Source organism: Trypanosoma theileri (assembly GCF_002087225.1).
Source record: "Trypanosoma theileri isolate Edinburgh chromosome Unknown TM35_Tth_30_V1, whole genome shotgun sequence".
In the NCBI taxonomy this organism is placed as follows: domain Eukaryota; phylum Euglenozoa; class Kinetoplastea; order Trypanosomatida; family Trypanosomatidae; genus Trypanosoma; species Trypanosoma theileri.
In genome coordinates this window covers 160,722-172,510 of record NW_021639872.1, presented here as the reverse complement: position 1 = coordinate 172,510, position 11,789 = coordinate 160,722, and the positions used below count along the sequence as shown (strand labels likewise).

General features: G+C 40.7%; 3 protein-coding genes across 3 annotated transcripts; all 3 read right to left on the bottom strand.

Moving 5' to 3' along the window:
- Positions 1-436: 436 nt before the first annotated feature.
- Positions 437-6,016, bottom strand: TM35_000301560 (uncharacterized protein; the record flags this gene model as incomplete). The annotated part of the gene is made up of 1 exon (XM_029028479.1): positions 437-6,016. One exon carries the CDS (start codon positions 6,014-6,016, stop codon positions 437-439), a length of 5,580 nt encoding a protein of 1,859 aa, XP_028880182.1.
- Positions 6,017-6,541: 525 nt separating this feature from the next.
- Positions 6,542-7,153, bottom strand: TM35_000301550 (uncharacterized protein; the record flags this gene model as incomplete). Its single annotated transcript, XM_029028478.1, has 1 exon — positions 6,542-7,153. The coding sequence occupies one exon, from the start codon at positions 7,151-7,153 to the stop codon at positions 6,542-6,544; it is 612 nt and encodes a 203-aa protein (XP_028880181.1).
- Positions 7,154-7,715: 562 nt separating this feature from the next.
- TM35_000301540 (uncharacterized protein) lies at positions 7,716-11,312 on the bottom strand (the record flags this gene model as incomplete). The annotated part of the gene is made up of 1 exon (XM_029028477.1): positions 7,716-11,312. One exon carries the CDS (start codon positions 11,310-11,312, stop codon positions 7,716-7,718), a length of 3,597 nt encoding a protein of 1,198 aa, XP_028880180.1.
- Between the last annotated feature and the right edge of the window lie 477 nt (positions 11,313-11,789).

The window sequence follows — 11,789 nt, the reverse complement described above, 5'->3', positions numbered from 1 at the left end:
ATATATATATATATATATATATTACAAGAAGACTGCATTAAAGTGTGTGCATGTATTGTGTGTACATGTGCGTGTTCATATGTGTGTTTCAAGAAAATATAAGAACGTTATTTTCTTTTTCTTTATCAACTCTTCTTTTTATTATTATTATTTTCTATTTTTTTTTTTTTAAAAAGATATCTCTCTTCTTCTTATTTTGTTTAAATTGAGAAACTACCACTAATCCCCCAACAGCCCCTCTTCCAAACATGTACGAAGGAGATTTCTCACTCCACTGTTCTTCTCATAGATAAATAAAGACATACATACATGCCAGTCTATACAATTAACCCTTATATAGAGTTAATATATATATATATATATATATATATATATATATATATATATATATATATATATATATATATATATATATATATATATATATATATATGCATTACGCCATAGTATCCAAGTCTTCACACACTTCCAGATCAAGTGCAAGCCCAAGTAACGCATACACCAGTCGTTCACTGAGAGTCACAAGATAACCCTTCGGTGGCATTAATAAAAATCGTGAATCTCTATCATCCACGGAATTGCGTTTCACATAAAAACGCCGTGAGGCTGTCTTTACCACTGACGGTGGTGTACATGGTGAGAGTGGAGCTGAGAGTACCGCGTCTGTTACTTCCGACACCGCCACCTCCTCTGTTGTGGATATATTCGCTGGTGATGCAATGGATACTGGAACCCGCACAATCTGCAATCGTGGTCTTTTCACATCTGCGCCCGTTAAGACATTTTCATTCACTGGACTTTCCTCCAGTGAGTTTGGATGACTACTACTGTTGAATTGCATTGTCATTGCGAGTGATCGCGTTGTCCGCTCAAAGGCATCTTCCCAGGTGCCGGAACTATCTAATTCCTTCACACTACACGTCCCTGGTGAGGCATCATCTCCATCACTGGATGTTGGGGCATTCCAACAGGCAAGATCATCCAATAGATTTAATAATTCACATGTAAAGACAGCATGTCGTTGTTGAAGAGATAATGTAGTGGACAGGTGAGGAGAAATAACAGTAGAAAGTGGGGATTTACTTGTCTTTGCTAATGTCATATCTTCTTCTACCCAACTGAGTAATGGTTTTAATACAAAGTAAACCCCAGCACCTATAAGAAATGTTGGTACATCATCTAAACTCGTAATAGTGGGAAAACATTGATAAAGAAAGTCTTCTACAAACTCATAAGTCTCACGACAGTGTCTTTCAAAATCTGGATCGTTTGGATCCAATGATTTCTTTGGATTCCATATGTGTCCAACAAAACTAATATCACGAGTGGCTTCTTTTAACCATTCACGTTCAGAGCGAACACAATAACAGGCAAGAATCATTCGATTACGCTGTTCCACTCGCTCCAATCGCGCCTCCTGTTCTTCTCTTGTTTTCAACATACTTTGTTTGTAATCATCATGTGGAGTGTGACTGAAGATAAGTTTCCATGCATACACCGCTGCAGCTGCAAAGACACGACGTTGAAAGGCATGTGCAGCCCCCCAACGTTCAAATGGTCGATCTACTCTCTTTTCTTTTGGCGCCTTCTTCTGCCCTAGTTCATCTTCTCCAATCATACTTCCCACTCGAACAGAGGGTGGACAGACAGAAAATGGTTTACGGTTGTTTTGTTGTTTTTCTTTTTGTTTTATTTCACCTTCTCGTGTACAAAGACGATGACAGACGGTACGGTAAGATCTTAACTCCCACTGTAATTCATCTTGTTTTCCTTTACTACCATCACTTTTGAAATGTCGTGCATCCTCTTTAGCAGGCGTCGTCTTTTGAGTACTAGTACTACTACTATTGCTTCCCTCTCTTTCTTTACCATTTGTATTATTATTATTATTATTATTATTATTATTATTATTATTTTCCCCTTCACATTCCATGATTTCCTGCTGTTGTAATTTCTCCATACCACTGGATTTCGACTTTGAACTTCCCTTTTCCGCAGCTGAAAGGAGATCAAATGCAGAATCCGGTCGTGTTGGACAGGCATCACATATAATACGAATTGCATAGAGAATAGACTTTGGTGCACGCAACAAACGATGCAAGACACTAACTTCAAAACTCTCTCTCTCTGGATAATAATTATCAATGGCGAAAGCGGAGATGCGAGTAGTTTTTAAACTTAAGGGCGGGACACTAAAAGCATCTTTCATTGTTTCTTGCTGAGATTCCTTTCTTTCTTTTTCCTTCTCATCTTCTTTTTCTCCTTCTTCTTTGGACTCATTCGGCATCGGTTTAATTCCAGAGATGGAGGAAACGGGTGCACTTTCTATATTTTCCTTTTTATCAATATTAGTAGTACCAGTTTCTCCTCCTTCTCCTCCTCCTCCTACAGCTTCAAGACGGGAACGCATGAGATTTTTACGTCTCTCTCTTGCACGTTCAAATCTTTCTCGCGCGGTCATCGCACGTTCATTATTCTCTTTTCTATTTTTCACATCACCTACAGTAGATGTTTTCTTATTTCCATCTTCTTTTTCCTTCAAAGTAGCTTTTTTCTTAATAGCTTCACGTAACTTTCGTCGTGCTAAAATTTTAGCAAAGAAACGTTGTATTCGGTAAGCCATAACATTTTCATAATGCCATCTTTTTTGTTTTTCTCTTTCCTTCTCTAGTTGCAATCGCCGTTGTTGTGCGGTTTTTCGGGCAACATATTGATGCCAGCAAGATGCAATTCGTTTTGCCATCTTCACATGTACTTCTAAGGGATCTAACACTTTACCATACTCTCCCTTTACAGGCAGTTCTTTCCTTTCGTCTTTCTTTTGTTGATGATCTTTTTTCTTTATTTGTTCTTTATTTAGATAATTACGCTTTAAAATAATATACCTTCGTAGAGAACGAACAATTACCTTTACTGCTTGTTTTTTCTGCATATGTTCTCTATAAAGAGCAATGGCAGATTGCGTACCACCAGGTGTCTCATTCTTCTGCGATGATCCCATTAAAGGAGCCCACCATTGGGAACCAAGAGACTTCATATCATTATCTAATGCAATATCCATCGGAGAGATTGGAGACATGGGTCCAACTTGTGGTATGCTGGACTTTGATACATCGTTTTCAGCTTCTACGTCCTGTTCTAAATTCTTGTTGTTATTAATATTATTATTCTGGGACCGTTTTTCTTCTGACCATAACTCTTCACGAGAGGAAATTAATGCCGCCAAACCTTTTATAGTTTCCCATGTTTGTTCTGCTTCCCTAATCTGTGCTACCGCAATAACATCTGTGGTACTTGCAGATCGTCCTACCTTTAACATGGGATTCCCTTTTTGTCGTTTTCCTAATCTTGGCGTTGACGATGATGACGATGATGATCCTCTTGCCAGAGTTGCCATTGTTGTTGCTGTTGCTGATTTCGATTTTACCACGGCTTTTTTCTTTGATACTCCTCCTTCTCCTTTCCCTCCTTTTCCTCCTGGACTCGCCGGCTTACTTTTACCTCCCACTATAGGAGGAGCGCTAAAACGCTTTTCAAGTGTCCCTCCATAAGGCGAGAGACATCGTTTCCCACCACCCAACACCAACTGCGGTGCACTTGTGTTACTTCTATGTAAATTCCCTTCACTTTCACCCACAGAAGTTGTGCGGGAGACGGCAGCGGTGGTGGTCGTAGTGGACCATCCCATCTGCGCTACACCAACAAATGGGAATTGATGACTTTCTTGTCCTTCCATATAGAGATGATCAGAGGCAGGAGTACAGAGACTTCCATCTGTAAAGGCAGTGTTTTTCACAAAAAATCCCATGCGATTTTCAGGGCTTTTCGCACTACCACCACTTCTTGTCGTACACACACGGTTATTCCCTGTATTTTCTGAATGAGAAAGTGCAATACTGCTCGGTCCAGATCCAGTTACACCACTACGGTGAAAATACAAACCACTAACACCACCAGATTGCTGTCGTTGCAATTGTTCATCTAAACATGCCGAATTCACATTGGATAGAGAGGGAATAAAGAGAGGTGTTTCCAAGATACTTTTATCGGCTATGGCAAGAGAAGGCCACTTTGATAGAGCCTCACGAACACGCTCACATACATCTGTTAACTCACGCACAATAAGTCGTTCCTCTGCACGTAGAAAATTCATATACCCTATAGGAGGTTCAGTTGATGAAGGGAGAAATAATGGCAATGGCGCAGGATTAGTCGCACCACCTTGTGTTAAAGGTGATGAGAAGTGCGGAGGGTTTGATATTCGATGAATAGAAGAATGTGTTGGTGAAGCAACACCGTCACTTTTCTTTGTCTCTAGTGGTTTTTGTTGTTGTTCTTGTTTATCTGGTGAAGTAGTGTGTAAAACATCACCTACACTTCCTAATGGTCGTCGTACTTCTCGGGAACATTCAGCCAAAAGTAACAAGAGTGCGACATTAGACCGTTGTAGTTCTCTTAGACCATCTGTGAGTGTTGCTGCCTGAGACTCAAGAGTAGTGATGGTAGGAGGTTTAGAACTAATTTCTGTGATCTGTTGTTGACCACTTTCACAAAGAGCTAAAAAGCGACTAAGAGTCTCATGCACATTCTTACGGTGTTGTGATAACACTTCCATTTTACGACGATAAGGCTGAAGATGTTGACAATATGCTACCATTTGCTCTAATAGTGTATCACTTCCTTTAAGGCCTTTTGCTAAAGAACTCCCTGATGAGGGAATAGAGCCTTTCAAAGAAGTACTACTACTACGTCGTTTAGATGCACTACTACTACGTTTAGTTTCTTTTCCCATTCGCGCTCCTTGTGGTGCACTCCGACTACTTGTTCGTCGTTTTGAACCCTTCTCCATAGTGACAGAAACACTATTACTACCACTAGCAATACCAGCAGCACCAGTAAGAATCGTTGTCTTGCTGCTTCCTGGTGTCATTTTAGATTCCATTGCAGATGAGATAACCATTCCCTCCCCTGAATGAGTTGGGACTTTCCTATCATCAACAGCTTCATCCACATTTCCAACCGTCTCTGTCGTTACCGCCACTGCTGCTGCTGCTGCTGCCGCTGCTTCTCCACTTAATACAGCAAGAATCCAAGTTTCTTGCGGTGCTTGTCCAACTTCTTCACATAATTTCTTATAGCATCGAACCGCCTCTGCACGGGCTTCCTTATCAGGCGGTGCGAGAACTTCCAGCGGTTGTTGTCTACGCCCGGAGATGGGCCGTGTGTTTTGTTTAGCATCTAACACAATATTACGTCGAGCGACTCCATGTAAACCGGTTGATGCTGATCGTTCCGCTCCGGTACTACCGCCTTCACTGACAATAGAGTTCTTCTTGGAATACTGTGAGGTTCGTCTAATCAGGGATGATCGTCTTCTATCATTCGCCCCACCATGAAACGCACTTGTCATGCGTTGTTGTTGTTGTTGCTGTTGTTGATCAGACATTCCACGTGATGGAGGAGCGGGATTTAATGAAAACATCGGCGGTGAGGCGGCGAGGGAATGACGTTTGACAGCCCGCGGTGGACGTGAGGGTGCTGGTGAGGGATCTGTGCGGTGTTCAATGATTTCCTTGCGTAGACTCGCCACCGCCTGGCGGGGGAGAAACGGCGAGGCGGCACGCCCCTGCACAGATGGCGGTCGACGGCGAATGTGCATTCCAGACGGCATTGCGGATGTACGCCGTACAGGCGGTGGAGGTTTTAACAAACTGTCTGTGCGGGTTACGGCAACTGGACGTCCTTTTGTTTGATTGCTATTGTTGTTGTTGTTGCTATTGTCGTTGTTGGTGCCGCTAGTAGTAGTAGTAGTAGTAGTAGTATTAGTATTAGTAGCAGCTATGGTCGGTTTGACACTTTCTGCATGTGGAGAGGAGGCACTGGGATTATTATTGTTATTATTATTATTATTATTATTATTATTGTGGCTATTGCTGTTACTTCTATTATGGCCTTTTAATAGAGGCGACTGCGGAGCCCCTAGAGCCGTCCGTCGTCGGGGTCCTTTTGACTCCATATTGCGTTAACTGCAAACACACAATACGCAGAAGGAGAAAAGAGGAAAATAAAAGGGCCGTGCGTTAAAGAGAATTCTTCCTGTTCCCCAGAATAAACGATTGGTTTGGGAAAGAGCTCTCAACTAAACAAGCGACCACTACCACTAAAAAATAATAACAATAATAAAAGTGATAATCAAATAGTTTTCTGTATTCCTGTTGGCTTCACTTCTTCTTCTCTCCTGGAGTTACACACAACGTCGAAAACCTTAAGAAAGATAAAGATAGAGAAACAAAGAAAAAGAAAAAAGAAAACAACAAAAGAAGAATATAAACAAGAATGAACCCAACTCTGGATATATCTTTAGCACCCCAAGAGAAAAAAAAAAAAAAAAAACATCGTCAATACACACAACTATACCTGTGTCCATCCTAACACAGACGCAGAAACATATACACAACAACACCCCTTTCCTCACTCCCTCCATCACCCAAACCAATCAATCTATTAATCAATCCATCAATACATCAAATCCGCCTTTTACTCACAACTTAAAGTCCGGATCTGTCTGCCGCACCTGCACCACTCGACTGCGGAGTTCCTGCAGCCGCTGTTGTTGTTCAGGCGTTAACAATCGCTCTTCCTCCGCCGTGAGTGGACGACCGCTGGATCCACCGATCTCCAGCTGCGCTGCATACATATACCACTCTGCATAAAATACCCGCGCATGCCGTTCCCCCGCATCCACGTGCCGCTCAAACTCCACTCGCACAAAACGATCACCAAACGCCCGCTGCACGGGGAGAAGTCGCAATACATGCAGTTTGAGTATAGCGCGGTATAATTGACAGACCGCACGGCGCCAATCATCACTATGCAGCGGGTAATTCTCTAACTCCGTTGGGTGACGTAATCCAGCAAGACAACTCATGCTATTATTATTATTATTATTATTATTATTATTATGCCTTATAGCTTGAGAGGATGAGGAGGAGGTTGGGATATCATAGCTATTCCCACAACCACAACCACCATTCTTAATACTACCAGTTCCATTACTTCCACTATTGTTACAGGTAGTATAAAAAACAGCACTTTTTACTTGAAGTCCGATACTTTTCTTCGTAAATCCCCACTGTGATGACACCTTGCGCATTTCCTTTTTTTTTTTTAAATACTTTCTTTCTTTTAAATTATTATTTTCTGCTGGCTCCTTCTTGTTAGCCCCAGAACTTCACTGAACAGGAGAGAGGAAAGAAAAAAAAAGAAACAACAACAACAACAACAAAAAAGATATTAGCAATACTTTACAGTCGGCACCTTTTTATCTTATTTCCCTCATTTCTTTTTCACATACTTCTTAGACCAGAAAGGAGATTCATTTCTTCTTTTTCTTTTTCTTCTTGTTGTTCTCGTCTGCGAGCATTCCAAAATGTCGTGGCGAAAACATAATGACATTTACATCATTCTGAACTTCCCCACCAATGTCCCCTCTTCGTCTTTGCAAAGAGAGAAAAGAGGAAGAAACATAATAAAATAATAATAACAATAATGAAAAAAAAAAAAAAAAAAAAAAAAAAAAAAAAAAAAAAAAAAAAAAAAAAACAAAACGAAAAAAAAAGAAGCTACCAATGTACATTCACATACCGGCAAGAGAAGCTCCACAACAAAAGAAGAAAAAAAGAAAAAGACTCCAAAAATCAACAAACAATATCACTTCAACTATCAGCAACTCCATTTATTGAGGGCGTAACGGATGAACCTGCTGTTTCAGATGGTGTATTCTCCACTTGTTCTATTAGTGATCTATCCTCTACACTTGTCGAGAGCATACGTTCCCAAAACGACTTGGCTTGTCCTTGAATAATAGAAGTTCGCACCAGTGAATCAGTCCCCGTACGTATACGAATACTCCCACTAAGAGGGAGTGCCACCATAGAGCCTTGTCGAAACACATCCACTTCTCCTAATACAACTCGCTGTTGATTTGTGGGTGGTGGATATCCCTCATTCACATCAATTTGTTTAGTTTTCCAAATACGGTACACATCACGTGCATTATCTTGTCTCTGTTTACGTAGTTGAGCACGTTCCGTCACTACTTTATGCACATTTTCTGCAATTTTGTTTATTGTACGTTGTGCTGGTAAACTAATGAGTCTTGGATCCATTCCAGCTTCTCTAATGGCCTCTGTGGATCGTTCTGCCAATATACGTTGTTGATAAAGTAGGGCAATAAGAGAAACATTCAATTTTGCAATCTTTTTCTGAAATTCACGTTCACGGACATATTTTTCACGAACCTGAATCCATATTTCTGCTGTAGCCGCACCATTTAAAACGATTGCACTGCATAGTTGCTCTAATGTTTTCCCAGTCATTGGACGTTTCATTTGTAGTATCTTATCACTCTTCATCACATAGTGATGTAACATAACATAAATATCACTTAATGAATTTAATTCATCTCGTATCATTAAGAGTTGACCATCACCATATCGTGCTTTTACCATATGTGAAAATGGATCCATCGTATTTCGTAGTTTAAGTGGCCATGGATGATAACCACGAACATATTCTGTTGTCATCATTGGTAATAATAATGAACGAGCAGAGGAGATGATATCCCGTAATGCCGATTGTGTAGAATAAAGAGAATGATTATCACGTAATGTAGTATCCACCACTCGGGCACGATTGGCAATACTTTCCATTGTTGTCACTACAAAATGTTTGAGATTATCTAATTCATCCAATACTCCATAACGAAGACGTCTAAGTTCACTCCGAAGAAGTTCTCCTTTTTCTTGCCAGTAACGTCGTAAGAAATGTAAATCGGAAGATTTCTTAAGATATTTAATCTGTTCATCCTTTGCAGCAAGCATATTGGTTGTTTGTACACGATTTAATGTATAACTTTGTTTAATCTGTTGATGACGCTCAGCAAATTCTTCTCGTAGTTTCTGTTCTCGTAGATGTGGGTCATCTTCCATGGCACTAGCGATAATATTCATATTCGCATGTTTTGCCTTTGAGACATTCCCTGGCAACATTTGATCCTTCTCTACTGCTAAAAGTACAAGATCCAATAGACTTTGAATGGCTCCAATATCAATAGATATTTGTTGTTGTTGTTGCTGTACTACAGGATTTGGTGCGGCACTACCAAGACAAATACTAGTTCCTCCTATCACAGAGTGACTTGTCTCATTATTATGATCATCTGTGTTTAAACTCTGACGGGCTACACTAAAAACAGAAACATTTGGATTTGCACGTCGTACACTAAATAATCCAGGTGATACAGACATCATCATAACAGATGTTTCATTTCCTTGTGTTCTTGTTGAACCTATAGTTGGAAGTCGTGAATGTTCATATACAGATGCATTAGCACCACCACCACCACCACCACCTCCTCCTCCTCGTCCTTCTAAACTTGCAGCGTAAGCCATAACTTGTTGTTGTTGTTGCTCCTTTAGTAAGGCTTGATATTGAATTTGTTTTTGCTGTGCTGTAGAGAGCTGTGCTCGAAGGACACTACATTCCTTATATAATGTCTCACGCAGATATTGTACAACTTTCTTCTTTTGTGATGTATATGCCTTTTCTTCATTTAGTTCTTTTGTAAGTTCTTTTATTTCACGCTTTTGTTCCTCAATATCCACCTCAAGTTTCTTCGAGTACGCTATTAATTCTTCATACTCCTCTCTACTCACTACGGTTGAACTATTAATATCTGTAAGGACACCTGCTGAAACTTGCTGTGTTGCCTGTCGCCATCTTTCCGTTGGTGGAATAGTTTGCATGAGTGCTGGTGTATTCCCATTCCCACCCAGCCGTGTTGTTGAGGATGATGTACCCACTGTATTCACATTTGCAACTGTATTCGCCACAGAGACAGAGGTGGAGGGGGCGGAGGCGGAAGCAGAACCGGCTGTTCCTGGCCGTGAGGGGGAGGTGTCTGTACGTTTCTCTTTCATGGAACTATGCCTTCCATCCTCTGCACGTTCTCCATGGGCGGAGGTCAATCGCGATGGGTGGCCGCTGGTGCTTTTATTGCCGTGCGAGGGCCTTCCAGTGTTTTGACGGGTTCGGCTGCTCTTGGCGTAATTGGCGGGAATTGTGAGAGAGATGCCGCTGGGGAGGGCGACTTTCTTCACATGCGAGAGAGAGTTAGGCGGTGATCTTTCACCGGGTGTAGGGGTGTTTGCCAGCGGCATGGGTGGACTGGATGGAGTACCAGGAGAAATAGTTGATCGACGTTCTTTATCATGATCTTTTTCTTTTTCTTCTTCTTTTCTTTCTTCTTCTTCTTCTTCTTGTTGTTGTTCTAGTGGTTGTGGTTGTTTCATTTCATTACTTCTTCTAGTTGGGGTGGAACTATACGCATCATCGCCTACTTCCCCAACGGTGGCCACTACACGTCCACTAACAGGATCTCGCACATAACTCGCACTCGGGAGTACTATTGGTTTCTGTCTAAACTCTTGATAAATTTCATGTAATTGAATAGCCGTTGGTAAACGTTCCACATCACCTTGAAATTGCGAGTATGAAGGGATCTCTTTTAACAAACGATCTAACATGGCACGACTCTCAAATACTAATCGAAGACAATCCTTTAAAGAACCCACATCTGCCATACGTAATTTATCTGCTACAATGCCAGTTACCTGTTCTAATACTAAACGTAAAGTTTGAGGACATGGCTGTTGAGAGAGAAATCCCGTATCATCTAAAGGATCCACGGTACTTCTCGTGTTGGTTAATCCCCGTGATGTCTCTTTCCCACTATGTGTATGTGGTTGTGGATGTCGACGGCGTGGAAAACTAGATTTCCCTGCTGTTGTACTAGATGATGTGGATACAAGAGAGGTGTGATGATCATCTAAATCCCAATCAGATCGTTCCCGACTCTTTTCATCATCTGCCGCATCTACGATCCCGAACTGTACGGCAAGTGATGGACACCGCACTTCTTCATAATTCGCTCTTCGCTGCAGTCGTCGCATTACTCGTTGATAGACATCTTCCAAGTGTGGATGGATATCACCTTGGACAATACTCGCAGTGGCTCTTGTGTTTTTCTTTTCCGTGCTGCTGCTGTTCTTGTTCCCATCATCCGCAGCACTGGAGGATTGACCAGCCATTGCTAAGCCTCCAAAGTTACGTCCACTATGTTTAAATCCATCTCCTATGCGAGTTTGTCGTCGTTTGGTTAATTTTGGAATTGTAACAGTGGCCGATCGTGTGTTTTGATTGTTTACAAACACACGGACTTCTTCCTCCTCATCCTCTTCGTCCTGCTGCATAGTGGATGAGTCTTAAGAAAAAAAGAAAAAAGAAGGAAAGAAAGAAATAAATAGAAACTACTGTAATCATAGAGTTTTCTTTTTTTTTAAAAAATCTCCATCAATTGTAAACAAGTATACATATACTCACACACAAACAAGAAAAAAAGAATATCATGATATATATATATATAAATATAATATAATATAAAGAGAAATATCAGAACGAATTGTAAACACATATAAGAACTGATATTTAATGCATTTCATATCCAAATCGAGGCGAGGGGCACAATAAAGAGAATTACTCATGCATTTCTTCACATTGTTAAGGTTTCCCCATACTAATCTCATCTACTTCTGGTACACACGATTACAAAAAATGTTGGGTATTAAAACAGAAAGAAGTGAAAAGAGTCAGGGAGTGAAAAATAAACAATACAACAAAGAGAGAGAAAAAAAGGAAAAAAAGAAAAAAAGAAAGAAAAAAAAAAAAAA